Raw genomic sequence first — 16,929 nt, 5'->3', positions numbered from 1 at the left:
TAGAGAGGCAGCCTGGCCTAGACCTGCCCGGCAAGGCCAGGCAGCCTAGCTCTCATTCCCATACCCTATGTTTCTACTGCCCAAGCAATTAAGGGTGACCTGAAATTCAGAGGCTGACATCTCCAGCAAAATGACTCGCCTATCCTTTCAAGCATGCTTATGTTCCAAATATAACTGCACCTTAATTTTTAATTTGCTAGGTTTTATTCAGTTGTTTTAGCCCGCTCTACTTTTTTTTTTTTAAGATTTATTTATTTATTCATGATAGACAGAGAGAGAGAGAGAGAGAGAGAGAGAGGCAGAGACACAGGAGGAGGGAGAAGCAGGCTCCATGCAGGGAGCCCGACGCGAGACTCGATCCCGGGGCTCCAGGATCGCGCCCTGGGCCAAAGGCAGGCACCGAACCCCTGAGCCACCCAGGGATCCCCGAGCCCGCTCTACTCTTAACCATAGTTAGAAGCCCTCTTACTTGTGACAGCTGAGTGGCTCAGCAGTTGAGTGTCTGCCTTTGGCTCAGGGTGTGACCCCGGGGTCCTGGGATAGAGTCCCCCATTGGGGTCCCCGCAGGGAGCCTGCTTCTCCCTCTGCCTGTGTCTCTGCTTGTCTCTGTGTGTCTCTCATGAATAAATAAAATCTTTTAAAAATAAAAAAAAGGAAGCCCTCTTAATTCGACACAATTAGCCAAAAAAAAGTTAGTGGAAAATCACAAAAACAACCACCAAAAAACTCTAATGCTTTACTTTATCTTAAGACATGTACATTTGTTCACACTAAAATGTGTTCATTTTTTTCATAGAACTCAGTTGTGTTAGTGTTGGTGAAGCTGGAGCTCTAGATCATATGGCTTATGTAAGTCATGCCCTTTAGACATCATCCGAATTTCCCACTTCAGTTTCTTCAAAATGAGAGAAAACACAGAAAAGTCTGTAAAGGAATTATGAATGCAGAACCCTGCGTAGATCTTCAAACTTTGCACTAACTTTTTAATTGTCACCTGTCTACTGAGTCCTTTTTTTTTTTTTTTTGACTGCTGAGTCATTTTTTTCCCCAATGAAAACTTATTTAACTTGTGCAATTATTTCCCAGAACAAATTCCTTCCTTTTTTTTTTTTTGCACCTTCATGTTTCATTAATTTATGTAAAATTAAATTACTGGGCTTCACTCATGGGTTGCACTCATGGGTACAACTGCCATAAGGATGTTTGAATGGAAGTAGGTTAGCCCTTGGAGAAAGGTACGGCTCCAGTGTCAGGATTGCTGAGCTCAGTAGGCGAGTGGCCCGAGAACACTGTGGTGCATGAAGAAAGATTGGTGAAGGGGCAGTAGACATCTGAGATAGAAAACTGAATTTTTAAAATGATGCTTGCCCTGAGAGTTTTAGTTCCAAGGACATTATCCCAGAGCCCCCTATCAGGACACCTGAACTTCAGTTTCCTCTGCTGTAAAAAGATTAATAATAATAATAATAATTATACCTAACCCGGTGTACTTAGTTCCACAGCACCTGGTGTGGGATTAATGATATGTTGGTGAAGGTACTTGTAATATTAAATTGCTGCACCTGTGCTGGTGATGCTTCGTTGGAACTCCAGGAATGAAAGTAACTCATAACTGCAGGCGACCCGACCCATCCTAAAGATCTCATATGCTGATGTAACCCCAACGAAACTGCCCATCTTCTTTTTAATTTATGCAGAGCCACTGTCTATGTGATGATACGTGTCTTTAGCTCAGAGAGCAAAATCTTTTTGATTTCAAATGCATAGAATTCAAAAAGAAAGTAACTTAAAAATAGATTTTTTTTTCCAGACAACTAAACTACCAGCTAGATCTCCTTCCTCTCTATACCCAAATAGCCCCCATGTGATGGAAGTGAGAGGGAGGGTCAAAGAGAAAAGAAATCATAAAAGGAGCTTGCACTGCTTTGTGTTGAATTCCACTTTTGCTATAAACCACTAATTATGAAGCACTGGTTGATGTCCAGGATCTTTACGGTCAGAGTTCACTAATCACTTGTTTGTACAAGAGACACATGAGCCTCTGAAAACCTCTTTTCCCTCCAAATTATGAATTTGGGGAATTAATAGATAATTTCACTGAAAGGATCAGCCCAGTTAGCAAAGAATAGTGATAATTTGGGATTGTATTCCGCGAGAGAGAGCATGCTCTTTTGAATTACCTACAATTAGTGTGGCTTCACCATATTATCTGCAAGAAAGCATTTTCCTTCCTTGCATTTTCTACCCCTTTCAGATCATTGTTAGCACCGCGATAAAGAAGCCGTAAAAAGCTGTTCGCAAAAATAATTTGAACGTGAACTTGTGCTCTTTCAACAACCACATAAGCAGCTCTCCCCCACCTCACATTCAAAAGCACCCACACTTATCTGGTCTCTTTTTCTACGTTCTCCTAAAAGGGGGTGGGGGAATGTATTCAGTGTGTAAAAATAAGCTATTGTATCTCAGAAAGGAGATGGGATGCTAATTAAGGGTTGTTTGAATGAACAAGTCACATTGCATTGTCTACTGGGAGCTGACTGCCAATTGCATTTTTGGTAAAGAGTCAAGAAAAACATTCAAAGAGGGCCCCGGCAAGCTTGAGAGAGAAACGAGCAGCGCTTCCATTTATCAAGTAGGTGCACAAGCTCGTTCGGGTATTGTTGAGAGTCAGGGTGCAGGCTTGGAGCTCCTGCCTTGCAGCTTTTCCGACCGGTTTCAAGAGCCACCTTCCCCAAGAGGGGCCTGCTGCTCAGGGCGCGGCGTGGACAATGGGGCACATATGCCAGACTGCTGGACCGCTGAAGGCCTCTTTCTTTGTTCAGTACCTTTTTCAAGATTCTTTGTCACTCTTCTTGGATTCATCCAGGAGGCATGGGTTTTAAGATACACAATAGCTCGGGTCTCACAGCGAAATAATTGATGCTTCATTGAAAGAAACCAGGCAAATTGGTTAGTATGATTCTCTTTAACAAACCTGGGAAATCTGAGACACTTGGCACTAGTAAATGAGGAGAGAAATAAATTGCTTTATTTTTAAAAGGTTTCTTTTCTCAATGTTATGTCAGCCAGGAGGATGCCTTCAGCCTGATTGCCGGACGGTCTGGGGGGGCGGGGGGCATGTAAATAGGGGCGAGAATGATTTACTTTGTTTGGAAAAGGACCAGGACATAGAGGATGCAAATGTGTTCTTATTGTAATGGATGAAAGAAACAGTGATTCCACTGGGCGAAGTGACTTCCATCCTGGCGCTGACAGGTGGAGTGCTTAGTACTTAGCAGGATAGACTTCCCGAGGCGTGTTTCTGATACTTTACATGGTTTTTTTCCCTTTAATTCTGTAAATCTGGGATTCGGCTGCTGCTCTTTTGAACCTAGAAGTTCTTAATTTTTTTTTTCAAGTGTGGTCCTATGCCTTTGACATAAACGTCCTGAGGACTAAAAAGTCAGGACTCAAGGCAACAAGTGAAGGAATTTCTCTATAAATGTGCATGTGTGTTTGCCAGAAAATGATAAGTTCTTTTTGAACAATATTTCTAAAGTTAACATTGCTTCTCTGAGCACTTGAAAAGAAAAAAAAAAAAAAAACAACTTTCACACTTTACATTCTTCATCATTGAACTATGTGGTCAGAATTCATAGTGGGTTTTTTTTTTTGCAGCTGTTTAAAAGGCAAAATAATACATAATATGAACCTATATGTATGCTTGAATCTCATTTTGTATTTTTCTTTTAATAATGTAGCTCAGATATAATAATAATATGGTATTTAATGTATGATCTAGTGAATAATGAAGTAATGATCCAATCATTTAGATCAATAACCTAAAAATAGAACAACATTAAGAAAGACAACGTGTTTTAAATGTCTACTGTATATCTGGCTTTGTCCTAAGTACTTTTTGTGAATTAACTGATGGGTAAACTGAGGCCACAGAACCTAAGTATCTTTTTTTAACAGATTCTCAGCTAATAATAAGTGGCAAAACCAAAATTTGGACCTAGGTTCTACGGCTCCAAAGCCTGCGCGCCTTACCTACCATGTTATGCCTCGGTTGCAATATAATCATTATTACGCTTATTAAACCCTTCAAAGAGAACCCATTATAAAAATGTTATTCTTTAAATAGTTTTGTGGTACATTTATTTCAGTTGACCCTATAAGTGAAAAGACCACTGGTCCTGGAAAATGTAATATAATAGATGTATTCATGATCATTCCATCCTCTTCACATACTAGGGAGCCTTCATTCTATGGCATCTAACACATCACAGATACTCTTATTGCTTCAACTTGATGGAGCAGGAAAATGTGACTTGCCTCAATGACTGAAAAAAATATTCCTAGTCATCACCTGATAAAGTCTAATATTTGGATCTTAATTCTTGATTTCTCAATTTAGTTCTTCACTTTGGGTTTGGGGAAATTTTGCCCTGTTTTTGTACGGGATTAGTAGCAATAGCATTGGAGAAGCATGTGTAAACACTGATACTTCATTTTTAAGATTTTATCGGGATATAATTTACATACCATGAAAGCCACTTGTTAAAAATGTACAATTCAGTGGTTTTAGCACATTTCCAATCCTGTAAAATCAGCACTGGACATTTTTAGAATTAGCCAAATAAAAACTATTGAGATACTTGAATGAAAAGTACTCCAAGGCCTGTGAAATCATTAATATCTGCTATGTTTTGTTGTTGTTTTTTTTTTTTTTTTTCTCCTCTTCCAGAAATGTGTACTATACTGGCCAGAAAAGAGAGGAATATATGGGAAGGTTGAGGTTCTGGTTATCAATGTAAATGAATGTGACAACTATACGGTTCGAAACCTTGTCTTAAAGGTAAGATTATGTAGCTGTAACTCTCTACAAAGGATATGATATGACAGGGTTACATTTCTACTCTGAAATTATTTATCCTGATAAGCACTGCAGATTCAACTTGAAAAATAATGTCAAGATCGTAGAGAAAGGATTACCATTCCCTCATGTATTTCTTTGTCATTCGTAGTATGTGAAATGATTAAATTGATAGAAGTAGGCATTAAGGAAAATTCACTAAGTAGGATGTTGTGATCCCCTAATTCCTATAAACAAAACATCTTGTTTTCACCTTTCCAATGCCTTTAACTAAAGGTTTGTACTAGAGACTTTACCATGATTTGTGGGAGGTTTTTTGTTTGTTTTTTTTATTTGTTTGTTTTTTGTTTTTTAAAGTGACTTTGGTCTAAGCAGCTTTTAGGAAGGCCAAGAAACTGAAAGAGAAAATCTGTGTTTGTGGGTGGCTGTGGGAGGCAAGACAAGCCTGAAGTGTTGATGAGATCTTCACAAACTCGGAGTTACAGTAATTTATGGGGACTTTCCCCAGACCAGATTATGTCACACAAAAGTTATCTTATTTAAATTACGGGCAGCAGATGCTGAGGAACACTGCCACGGTATTGTTTTTGCTTCTAGAGAACAATCATCTCAAAGATGTCAATCCTATCTAGGGCCCCACTGCTGGAACAGAAGCATCACAGAGGGTAGAGTCAGAGCTGCCATGAAGACTTTTAGAGGGAAATTCAAAATGGGAAGGCACTATTTTAAACATAAGCCCTTAAGTGCCTACTCCACGTTGAGACGCCTGATGGGCACTGGGCTCTAGATGACGTGCATGAACCCTCACTCAAAGTTTATCTGATTTAGTGACCCCTTAGCTCCTTTGCTCCGGGGACTCCTCACTGTTGCTAAAAACTGCAATTTGGGATGAATGTAGAAATTCAAATGTAGGGGCCGAATATAAAACTAAACATTCCTATGTGGGTTAATATGTTTATCATCACTTGTCAAGAATGTTGTAAGAGCAGGAAACACACCCCATTCCAATTCCCTCCTGGCTTCCTTTGCGTCTAGCTTAGGTTTATTAAAACAAGTTACAAACATATATATCACATATGTTTCATATGCATCTTTGATTTTAAATATGTATTTCTCATTTACCAAAGGCAAGACTGTCAAACTTTGACATCAGCATATTTATAGTTAAGTTTTCCCAAAGTAGAAGAGTACTCTTCAGAAATCTCCGAGATTTTGTTTTCCACCCAGAAGTAAGTTGCCAGCAAGATGGGAGTGATAGAAGGATTATTGTGGTTTGGATGACTTTTAGTTCCACAAGTAAATGAGGCATTTGGTGGCTCTTGCTATTTTCAGCAAGGAAGTCACACCCAACATGTGAAGCATTACTGGTACACCTCATGGCCCGATCACAAGACTCCAGACAGTGCCCAGCCCCTTCTACAGCTCATGCTGGACGTTGAGGAAGATAGACTTGCTTCCACGGGCCGAGGGCCTGTGGTTGTCCACTGCAGGTAAGGGATGAACCGTCCTTTCTGCCTAACCAACTGTCCATCCTCCCTAAAGCCGGCGGGTTGTGCTTCCTGGTTGTGACTTGATCGGTAAATGAAATGTTTATTCAAATTGGTTAACTCCTTAATATTTGAGTTTTGATCAAGGTGATACTTTACAGAAATGAGGTGGCGTTATCAGGGCATTTCAGCAAACAACAATGACACCAGAGAGAAAAATGTCACCTTTACATAATGGCTTAGGGAACAGGAGACTTTATTCAGCCCTCTGCCTTGAAACTTACATCAATTTATTCAGTCTCATCAGTCTCATCTAAGCTAGGAATGACACATTTTTAAAAATTAGCGATGGCTTTTTTGTTGCTTCAAGATGGCAGCTGAACCGTACGTGAATTGTATCTTGATAACATTTATTATTATGTCAAACTTGGTGAAAACCAGTCAGATAGTTTAAAAATGATTTCATTTTTTAAAAAAAGATGGAAATAAATCTATGAAGTGAGAAGTGGGTAAGTGGTAGTTTGCCGAAAGGAGAACAAAATGTTGTTACCGGAACATGGGTATTTGGGCTCTACAAACAAAAGCAACATGTCCCTGCTGGTTCTCCTCCCTAACACCTAGCTCACAACTCTCCTCTCATAACAAATACCTCAGTCCCCTTCCCCTTTAGGGTGCCCAAGTGAAAGCAAATCGTTTTAAAATTATTTATATGATTATAAATAATTAGCCTTTTATTCTTCATACTTCATCGAAGTAATTTATGTTGCTTTGTTTAATATCATAAGCCTTACAAGGTAGCTTTTAATATTTCTAATAAATAAAATATAATTATTTTAAATTATAACTTTATCCTCCTTCTTTTTTGAACTTCTGCAGTTTAATTAAGAGTGAAATTCATTATATATATATATAAATATATATATATATATTTATATATATATATATATATATATATATATATATATATATATCCAATGGAGTCATTATCCAGTTTCTAACATTAGGCCTTATCCTAAACTTCACTTAGGGGTGAGGAAAGATACCCTAATGGGTCATGTTTTGGGGCTGGAAGGGTCCTCCACCCAAAATCATAAAACACTCAGGATATCTAAAATGAACTAGCTGTTTCCCCCTATAAAACCAGTTCCCCTTCTAATGACTATTTCTTTTTTTTTTTTTTTTCTAATGACTATTTCTAAGAATAAGTCCAGCTTTTTTCCAGGCACTCAACATCGAATGTTGACAGTTATCTTTGGCCCTTCTCTCAACTCCAGCCTCAGTATCTAATCAGTCACCAGATTGGCTTTCCCTTCAAAGCTTCTCCCATAATCATCACTTCCTGTCCAACCACCCAAGTTCAGGCCCTAATGACCTCATCCATGTATTTTAGAAGTCATCGGCTAATTGCACAAACACACCCCACTGCCCCGAGCCCCACCTCCAACACAGCCTACCCCATCCACTTCTTGTGCGTGATGTCCCTAAAATCCTCCTTCATCACATGGAATCCCTGCACAGCACTTCTCACTGGCACCCCGTTGTCTAAAGCAAAAAAGTCTTAATTAACCCTGGGTCTATGGATAAACGACAGGGGTCAGTGAACAACTTGAAATTACTTTAACAAATTAGAGTACATAGAGTCATCTGAGCTTTTTTGGGGAGTGAAAGTTCATAGTTTTTATCAAATTCTTAAAAAACAAAACAAAACAAAGCACTGCTGTTTTAGAGAATGAAGTCCAAACCTCTTAGCTTTCCATGTAAGATCCTTTATCGGCCCCGGTGTGCCTGTCCAGTCTTGTTTCCCATTATTTCTCTAAGATGGCCTTCTCTTCAGGCCACGCTAGTCTGGTCACTATTACACATCATCTATCCTGTTCTGCAGCAATTCTTTCTTTATACCATTGTCGTACGGGAAATATTCCCTCTCATTCACGATAACCAAAATGCCCACCATTCATAGGGTGCAATTCAAATCCTGTCTCCTTAGTGAGACCAACTCTTTATAGACTCTTCACCTAAAAGGGCCCCCCATCCACCTCTGAATTCCTCTAAATTCCCATCCAATAGGAAGCAAGTGCCAAAGATGAGAAATAAATACTGTTTGAGGGCTACGCAGGGAATTGTTCATTCAAACCATGAGGACTGAAGAAAGCCTCTAAGAGTTGAAATAATGTTGAGCAGTATCTTAAGAAATGACCAACTTTTGTGGTTTTAGAGGATGGTGAGGAGGACATTTCTGAGGAATATCATTAACACAGAAAGGGAAGTCAGAAAATAAAAGCCATTTTTTGCAGTGATTCATGTAAATGACAAAAATGGCACAAAGGATAAAAGGAGGACAGTGAAAAGACTCAAAGCTCGAAAGTTAGTCATATTCATATTATGCAAGGTCACGAACACCCTGGTGGGAAGCTTAGGCGCTGCCTGTAACCACTGGGACGCCATCTACAGCTTTTGAGTAGAGAGTAATATGATCAGATCCCTATTTTAGAAAGATGAACCTAGCAGCTGTGTGTATCATAAATTAGTCCAGGAAGAGACTCGAGACTTGGCAACCATAACGAGATCATTGCAAACCATGAAGTAAGGAGATGTCGAAAACGTGAGCACAGTTTATAGAAAGGAAAGCATGGAGCCCAGAAGCTTCAGTAGAGGTGGAAAATAGAAGAAACGGTAACAGATTGGCTGTGGGAGGTGAGAGCGGGGAGATGATGTGGGAGATGGCTCCGAGACTTCTAGGCTGGGAAACTTGTGGCTAACTGGTAATGCCATTGAGGGAAAAGAGAATTAATTCTGTTTTAGGTACATTGAATTTAGATGCATTGAACGAAAGCCAGTGCAAAATAGTAACATCAAGAGTTCCAGCTAAGAGATGGAATGCTAATCTAGAGTTTGGGAGAAACTTAGGGAATTTAGATGTAAATTTGAGGGCAATTTGCATAAAGACTATTACTGATTGAAACTGCTGAACCAGTTGGGTGTGAGGACATGAGGACAGGACGAGAGAGGCCGAAGAGGGATGGAGATGGAGAGTTAAAGGGCCTGTTAGGTTGATGACTTACCATCCAGGGCAGATGAATGGGTGAACCCTCCTAATGGATAGTGTCTCTCTTCAACTATCCCCTGGGTATAAATGACCCAGAAATGTGTTCCTCGGGCCACATCCTTCTCCCAAACTCTAGTGAGTCCTCAGTTATTCACTGGAGCCTTCAACATTGGTATATCCAAGACCAACCTTCCCTCCACCACCACCCTACCACCACCAAATTGGCCTTTCTTCTAGAATTCTCCCCTTGTCTCATTGGCACCACCTTTCCTTCAGTCCTCCAGATTCACATTTGTGATTTGTCTAAGTTTTTCTCCTCCTTTCTAGTGCTTCCACCTTCCCTAACTTCAGGTCCCAATGATCCTTTGTAGAATATTGACAATGGTCACTATTCTCCTCCCACCTGGCTCTTCCTACTGCACATAACTCAGCGATGGAACGCAGTCTAAGCCCTGTGCTGGGCCAGGCTGGTCCTCTCAGCCTGAGAGCTTTGTTGCTAAGCCTGGCTGCTGTCTGAGACTTAGCCTTACCCTTTTAAAAGAATATCTTTTATCTTGGGGAGGTGGGTGAGGAGATGGGTGAAACAGGTGATGGGGATTGCGGGGTGTGCATGTCGTGCTAGGCACTGGGTGACGTGCGGAGGTGTTGAACCACTATATTGTACCCCCGAGACTGCTATCGTACCAGCATTAAAGTTTTAAAAGACCAAAAAATTAAAAAAAAAAAAAAAAGACTACATTTTATCTTTTCTACTTTTCCTCCACCTTTTTTACTCCTTGTCTTTGCTTTTCAGCGCAGGGATAGGTAGAACAGGGTGTTTTATTGCTACGTCCATCGGCTGTCGACAGTTGAAAGAAGAAGGAGTCGTCGATGCGCTGAGCATTGTCTGCCAGCTTCGTGTGGACAGGTGAGTGTCCGCCGGACGGTGTAAAAGAGATCTCACTTCAGAACAGCGTTACCACTCCCAACCTGATCCAGGCAGGCCTGACTCTGGAAACATCACAGGCTCCAAACTCTTAGAATCTCTAAGAGATTTGTGTAAAATGCTTAAGTGTATCTACTATCAAACAGCCATTGAAGAAAGCATTATTTGCAACATTGGCAAGAGGACAAACCAGGGGCGCCCGGGTGGTTCAGTCGGTTAAGCATCTGCCTTCAGCAGGTCATGGTCTCAGGGTCCTGGGATCGAGCCCCGCATTGGGCTCCTGGCTCTGTCTCTCTCTCCACTCTGTGTGTCCTCTCTCTCTCTCTCTAATAAACAAATAAAATCTTAAAAAAAAAAAAAGGGGGTACGAAACCAAAAGCTTATGCTTAATCCCTCCCCATCTCTATTACAGGTTGTTTATGGTGGGGCTGTTCCCTCTTTGTCTTCCACCGCTATTCCTTTATATTGACTGCATTTTCACTTGACTTAACTCAATCGTTCACCTTGGGATCTTGATTGTCTACAATGAGGCATGGGCCATACTACCAAGAGTCATCTTATTTTTCTGTCTATTTTCTTTCATAGTGAAATGATGCACATGACACAATCCACCATCTTGACCATCTTTAAGAGTGCAGTGTAGCGGCATTTAGTATATTCACATTGTTGGGCAGTCAGTCTCCAGACTTGTTTTCATATGGCAACACTCTGTTCCCTTTAAACAACTTCCCAATCCCTCCTGCCCCCCAGGCCCTGGTATTTCACTTAGCATCGTATCCTCACGATTTATTCATGTTGTGGCATGGGTCAGAAGTTCTTTCCTTTTTAAGGCTGAGTGATATTCCATTTTGTGTGTATATCATATTTTGTTTATCCATTCATGCATCACTGGATCCTTGGTTGCGTCCCCCTTTTGGCTATTGTGAATAAGGCTGCCCTGAACATGGGTGTACAAATAGTGGTTGAGATTCTTTTAGATGCATAGTCAGAAAGGAGATTGCTGGATCATATGGTCATTCTATTTTTAATTTTTTGAGAGGCCACCATGCTGTTGTGTGCAGCAGCTGCACCACATAGAGTCCTACCAGCAGTGCACAATGGTCCCGGGTTCTATACACCTTTGCCAACACTTATTATTTTCTGTTTTTTTCTTAATGGTAGCCATTCTAAGGGCTGCGAGATAGAAGAGGTGCTTTTATATGGAGATGGTTTGATCACCTTTGTGATACTCTGTGTTTATCTGTGTTAAAAACTAAACAAACTCTTAGAGACCTCTCTTCTTCCTCCCCCCCTCCCCCCAACTAAACCCATCTGGGTAAACGAACAGCCAGTGATGGAGAAAGTAAACAGATATTCTTTGAAAACAGGCACAGAAAAGGAAGCTGTATCAGCACCCGGGCAGCCAGCCTCTGCTCTCCGACTCAGTGTGCTATCGTGGAAAAGAGTTCTTCTAAAAGGCTGAAATATTGGGCTCTCTTCTTTCATTCATGCAGCAAATATTTATTAATCACCTCCGATGCCCAAGGCATCATCCTTGATACTATAAGTATAGCACTAAACAAGACAAGTGAGGCTTGGCTTCTCCTGGAGTTTACACGTTCATGCAGAGAGAGACAGGTGATAAAAAAGGAAAGAAAGAAACAGGATAATTTCAGACAGAGATAAATGCTGTGAAGTAAGAAAACAAGAGGGCCGTGGGACCTGGGCCTCTTGGACTTCAGCCCTGTGTCCTAGAGTTTCCTAAAAGTGTAGATAGTTACCTTTTAAGATTCATTCGACAAATATTTGTTGAGCACCTACTATGTGTTAGGTCCTGGGATTTCAATAAAAGTGACAAAGGACTGTTCTCAAAATTCAAGATATATATATATATGGATATATACACATATATGCATGCATATCACTTAGAACAGGACCTGTCACGTAGTAAGCCTTCAACAAATGTGCAGTGTGTTATTATTATCTCCATTGTTATTAAAATTATCAGTAAAGTTTCTCCTATCTTGGGGTGCCTGGGTGGCTCAGTGGTTGAGCATCTACCTTCAGCTCTGGGTGTGGTCCCAGGGTCCCGGGATCGAGTCCCACATCGGGCTCCCTGCAGGGAGACTGCTTCTCCCTCTGCCTGTGTCTCTGCCTGTCTCTCTCTCTGTCTCTCATGAATGAATAAATAAAATCTTTATTTAAAAAAAAAAAAGTTTCTCCTATCTCTGAAAATCAAACATTCAAATCCCTCTGTCCAGATGTGGTTTTCCTTTCCCCAGCCCTCTTGGTTTTTTTTTTTGTTGTTGTTGTTGTTGTTTTGTTTTGTTTTGTTTTTTATCTCTTCTTAAATAATAGCTTCTAAGTCTTCACAAGTGTATCTGCCCTCCCCTTTTCCCTCAATTTTGGCTGGCTTCGTCGCAGCTGTTTAATGTAGCAGTTCCACCTCTGGCCTCTGGGAACAGGCTGCCAGGGTTAGCATCGTGGCTGCTCCCAGTTCCTGGTTACGGGGCCTCGAGTCATAAGACTTCCCCAGGGCTGGCTTTTCTCATCTGGAAGACGGAAGTCACGGTGGTACCTACCTGCTACTGTTGTAAGGAGTGAGAGGTGACCTGTCCAGTTCCTGGCACGTCATCAACATGCATCAGTTCAGCCACTGCTATTATCCACGTACATACAGCAGGAGACCTGAGCACGTGTCTGCCCACTAGGCCCAGTACTGTGTCCCTCTCAGGGCTGCGTGTTATCAAGATGAAACTCTGTGACGACCTTAGTAAAACACTCAGCCCGAGTTTCTCATGTTCTTGCTACCCCTCCCACTCCTCCCTTTCCTTACCCACATGTAACTGCTTCCAAAAATATTTCCTTTCTGTACATGAAATCAGCTCCAGGGATTTCTTCTCCTTGTCTTATGATGGCTGTCTCAGGGTTCTTCCATCCAGGGCTGCGGGTCCCGCTGGAAGAGGGTCCCGTGTGTCACTCCGGGCCTTGGGGCCTACCTTCACCCAGCGTCAGAGGCTAAAGGGAGGTCGTCGAGTCCTCCTGGAGCTGTTCCCACGGTGACCTTGACCTCTCCTGCTTTGTGTTTCCGTAAACAAGCCTCCCACAAGGGACCCCCAGATCCCTCAGGGGCTCCAGTTCATACCCCTGCACCCGGCTCCCTATCGGGCTACGGCCGCAACTCCGTGAACACCAGGCCCCTACAGAGCTCTAGGCTGAGTCCAAACCGAGTTATCAGCACCTTCTCTGATCCTGTTTGGAACAACACATTGGGGGGAAGAAATGGGCTTGGTTGGCTCATTGGTATTCTTCAGTCTTGCCTGTTCCCCCGCCCCCCACCTCCCCCACCTGCCATTGTGGCCTGACCTCCACCTTGGCTCCCACTTCCCAGTCACGTCCCCCTGTCAGTTCCACCAAATTGTCCTCTAGCTCTGCGTGGAATCACAAATACATTTTTGAACCATATCACAATGCCTCCTCTATCGGCTCCTTCCTTCCTAAAGCAAACGGTCAGAAATTTTAGCCTTGGCCTTCCATCACCACCAAGGTCTCCCCACAAAGCTTGTCTTTTTATTCCTGATAGGATCTCCAAAACATAGCCCAACTTCTCTGCTGATCCGAGGGCTCCCAACCCCCTGGCTTTGAATTCCTGCCAATATGTGTCTGGAAATCATTTCCACGGAGTCATTAATCAGCATCTCTTCTACATACATTCTTTCTGAGCAGCTGCTTCTGTTGTTTATGAAGTGGATGCTCTCTCCCAAACCTTCCTTGAAACGGTTTTCCCTTCCCCACCTGCCTTCACAGGGGCAACACAGCTTTTCTCTTTCTTGCATCTCCCTTCTGCTGCGCACTCCTCTGGTTATATTGAAAAGCGAGACTGAACAGCTTCCCCCTTTCCTTCACCTCATCCCAACTTCTTCTCCCCAGACTTCTTGCTCTTGCTGCAGTCTCTGATCTTGTCCCCTGCCATGCTGGATCATCGCAATCCCGGTGTGTAAGAAAATCTGAACACCCGCCTTTCTGCTCTTGCAGCTCCCCAGCCTCCATCAGTTCCTCACGCCTTGTCCCCGGCCCTCAGCCCTGCAGCCTCCCTTGCCTTCAGTCCTCGATCTGTCTGTGGACATTCTAGAACACAGTGTTGACACTTGGAAATGTATTTAATCACCATTGCCTCTCTGCGATGGTGTTCAAAGTGCATGTCTAATAAGTCTCATTTAACTCCCAAAATGAACCCAAAAGTTGGAAAAGAGGTGTTCCTTGGCTCTGGCTTTTTGTTTGTTTTCTAATAAAGAAACAAAGAATTCAGGATTGTCAAGGAACTTATCCAAGGTCATGTAGCTAAGAAACTAGCAAAATAGACCTCTTTGGGAATCCAGGACTTCCAACCTCTAACTCAAAAGGTGTGATCATGAGGCCCCTGGGTGGCTCAGCGGGTTAAGTGTCTACCTTCGGCTCAGGTCCTGATCCCAGGGTCCTGGGATCGAGTCCTGCATCAGGACACAGTGCTGAGCAGGGAGCCTGCTTCTCCCTTTCCTCTGTCCCTCCCCTCTGCTCATGCTCTCTCTCTCTCTCTCTCTCTCTCAAATAAATAAATTATTTCTTAAAAAGGTGTGATCCTGATAGATGAAAGTAAACAGTCTTTTGGAATATGTTTATTGCAAAACTGCTTGACAAAACCATATCTTTTTGGGCATGCTTTGCCAATTATAAAAAAATGCAATGACACCATAAATTTTAAAACAACGGCTCCTAGGAATGAGAGCTGTTTCATGAAGAGATAGAGTGATACCATCAGCAGTTGCCTTAAGGATATAGTTTGAGGAACATGGAAAAGATTGGCTCATCCCAAAATATCTGTCCATGGAGGGAGCCTAAAATATCCCTGTGTGGTAGATGTCTGAAACGCCACTGCTGAAGAGCCAAGCTTTGGTTCAAAGAGTCATTCTTTTCTGAAGTCCTTTGAACGTGCAGATAAGAGGTGAGGGTGACACCTTCTGCTTCCTCAACTCTTAACCCTTTAGTTTAAACAAGGCGGTCTGTACTTTCCAGCTGGAGGAGGGAAGCAAGAGAGAATGTGGCTCCATGTGTGAGGAATACACCCCGAACGTAGGTTTTGATGGAAGGGACTTAAAGAGAGGGTGCTGGAAATGGCGCCCACCTGAGGCCCTGTGGTGAAGACTGGTGGGGAGCCGTGGCCAGGGCGCAGGTGAGGGCAGGGAGACCAAGCACAAGAGCCAGCAAGGGATCCCCTGGGCAAGATCAGCTACCACGGCCCAGTGCAATTTGAAACTGGGGGCCCTACATGAAGAAAAATTATCAAATACTTCAAGAAGGTGACAGCAGAGCGTCAAGCCAGGTGCTGGGTCTTCCCAGCACAGAGTGGGGGGCTGGTGTGACCCAGCAGGTCACAGGCCCATGAAGCCGACCCTGAGCTGGGATGTTTCTAGGATGAGTGTTTGGATATGGGCCTGACCCCTGTGTCCTGTGTCCTGTGGAGCAGTCACCAAGGTCTCTGCCTAGCGCGGTGCTCCTAGATCACGTACACATTCCTTCATTCATTCACTCATTCATTCAACAAACATTTACCAAACACTTACTACTGGGCATCAGGCCCCGAGGCATAGAAGGCATAGAAGGATGGATTCCTCAACAGACTTTTCCAGACTGTGCTTCTCAAGGCACAACATAATTATGAAGTAAACTATGAACGCCTGCCCAACGCCGGACCCTCTTGGACTGTATTCAGGCAAAAATAAATACATAACATAAAGTAGGCTCCCAACTAAGTTTGAGCTATATGCTATATCTCTTAGAAGCCCTCTCCACCTGGATATTCACAGCAAGGATGAGAACCTTAAGGAACCTGGGTAGTCCCCCCAGCCCAGAAACCCATTGAACTTCCTGTAAGCTCTCCATCATATTTATTCGACCATACAAACTTTCCCCAAAGTCTATCTAAACGGGAGGAAAAGAGATTGTAAATAATACATATAAACTGTTGTATCAAGAGGTGTGATGGTGAAGAGAAGACTGGGGATGGCGTCGGGATTTGAGCGTGTAGCTGGGGACCACTAAAACATTGCCACCCGGCTGAGTGTAGTAATTATGGGGTGCGGGAGACAGAGCCCACAACCAAGGAGCTGGTATTTCATATGCTGCCGAGTACCAGCCCCACGGATTTCCCCCATCCTTTCATGCTCTCTTTAACAATGGCCTCTGCCCATGAGTGATCCAAGGCTGCACACTTCGCATCTTTTTTTAAATAGTTTGCCCTCCACCACTTCTCTCTGCCTCCTCTGAGGAGTCCGAGGCAGGGCTAACAGCAAAGAAGAAAGGCCAGTGGTTTAGATACTTGAAGTGGGCCTGTCCCATGAGTCAAGAGTTGGAGCATTGAGCAGGATCAAAAACTTGACTCCAAGTAATAATATTAATAAATTACAGCGCCTGATTATTGTTACTCAGCATGACAAAGGCAGGCAATTTGTACTCAGATCACCAATCTGCATTTTAGCAATAAATTCCAATGGTCTGGTTTAGAGATGAGTGTTATGCTGAATGGATGTTTCCATTGTAACAACAATGACAAAGCCATTTGGTGGATTCCTCGGTCTCTGGCAAGATGTTATTTTTA

The 16,929-nt window shown here is 42.6% G+C and overlaps 1 protein-coding gene across 3 annotated transcripts in view; it reads left to right on the top strand.

Annotated features, from left to right (window-relative positions):
• Window positions 1-16,929, top strand: part of PTPRR (protein tyrosine phosphatase receptor type R) — a 233,906-nt gene that overhangs the window by 205,549 nt on the left and 11,428 nt on the right. For all 3 annotated transcript variants that reach the window (XM_038550013.1, XM_038550012.1, XM_038550014.1), the window contains 3 exons: window positions 4,730-4,840; window positions 6,191-6,348; window positions 10,185-10,298. In XM_038550013.1, coding sequence (XP_038405941.1) covers window positions 4,730-4,840; window positions 6,191-6,348; window positions 10,185-10,298 — 383 coding nt within the window. The remainder of the gene's footprint in view (window positions 1-4,729; window positions 4,841-6,190; window positions 6,349-10,184; window positions 10,299-16,929) is intronic.

The sequence above is a fragment of the Canis lupus genome, chromosome 10, assembly GCF_011100685.1.
Source record: "Canis lupus familiaris isolate Mischka breed German Shepherd chromosome 10, alternate assembly UU_Cfam_GSD_1.0, whole genome shotgun sequence".
NCBI classification, from domain to species: domain Eukaryota; kingdom Metazoa; phylum Chordata; class Mammalia; order Carnivora; family Canidae; genus Canis; species Canis lupus.
Note: the sequence above shows the minus strand (reverse complement) of the source record. Positions and strands in the feature narration are given on the sequence as shown.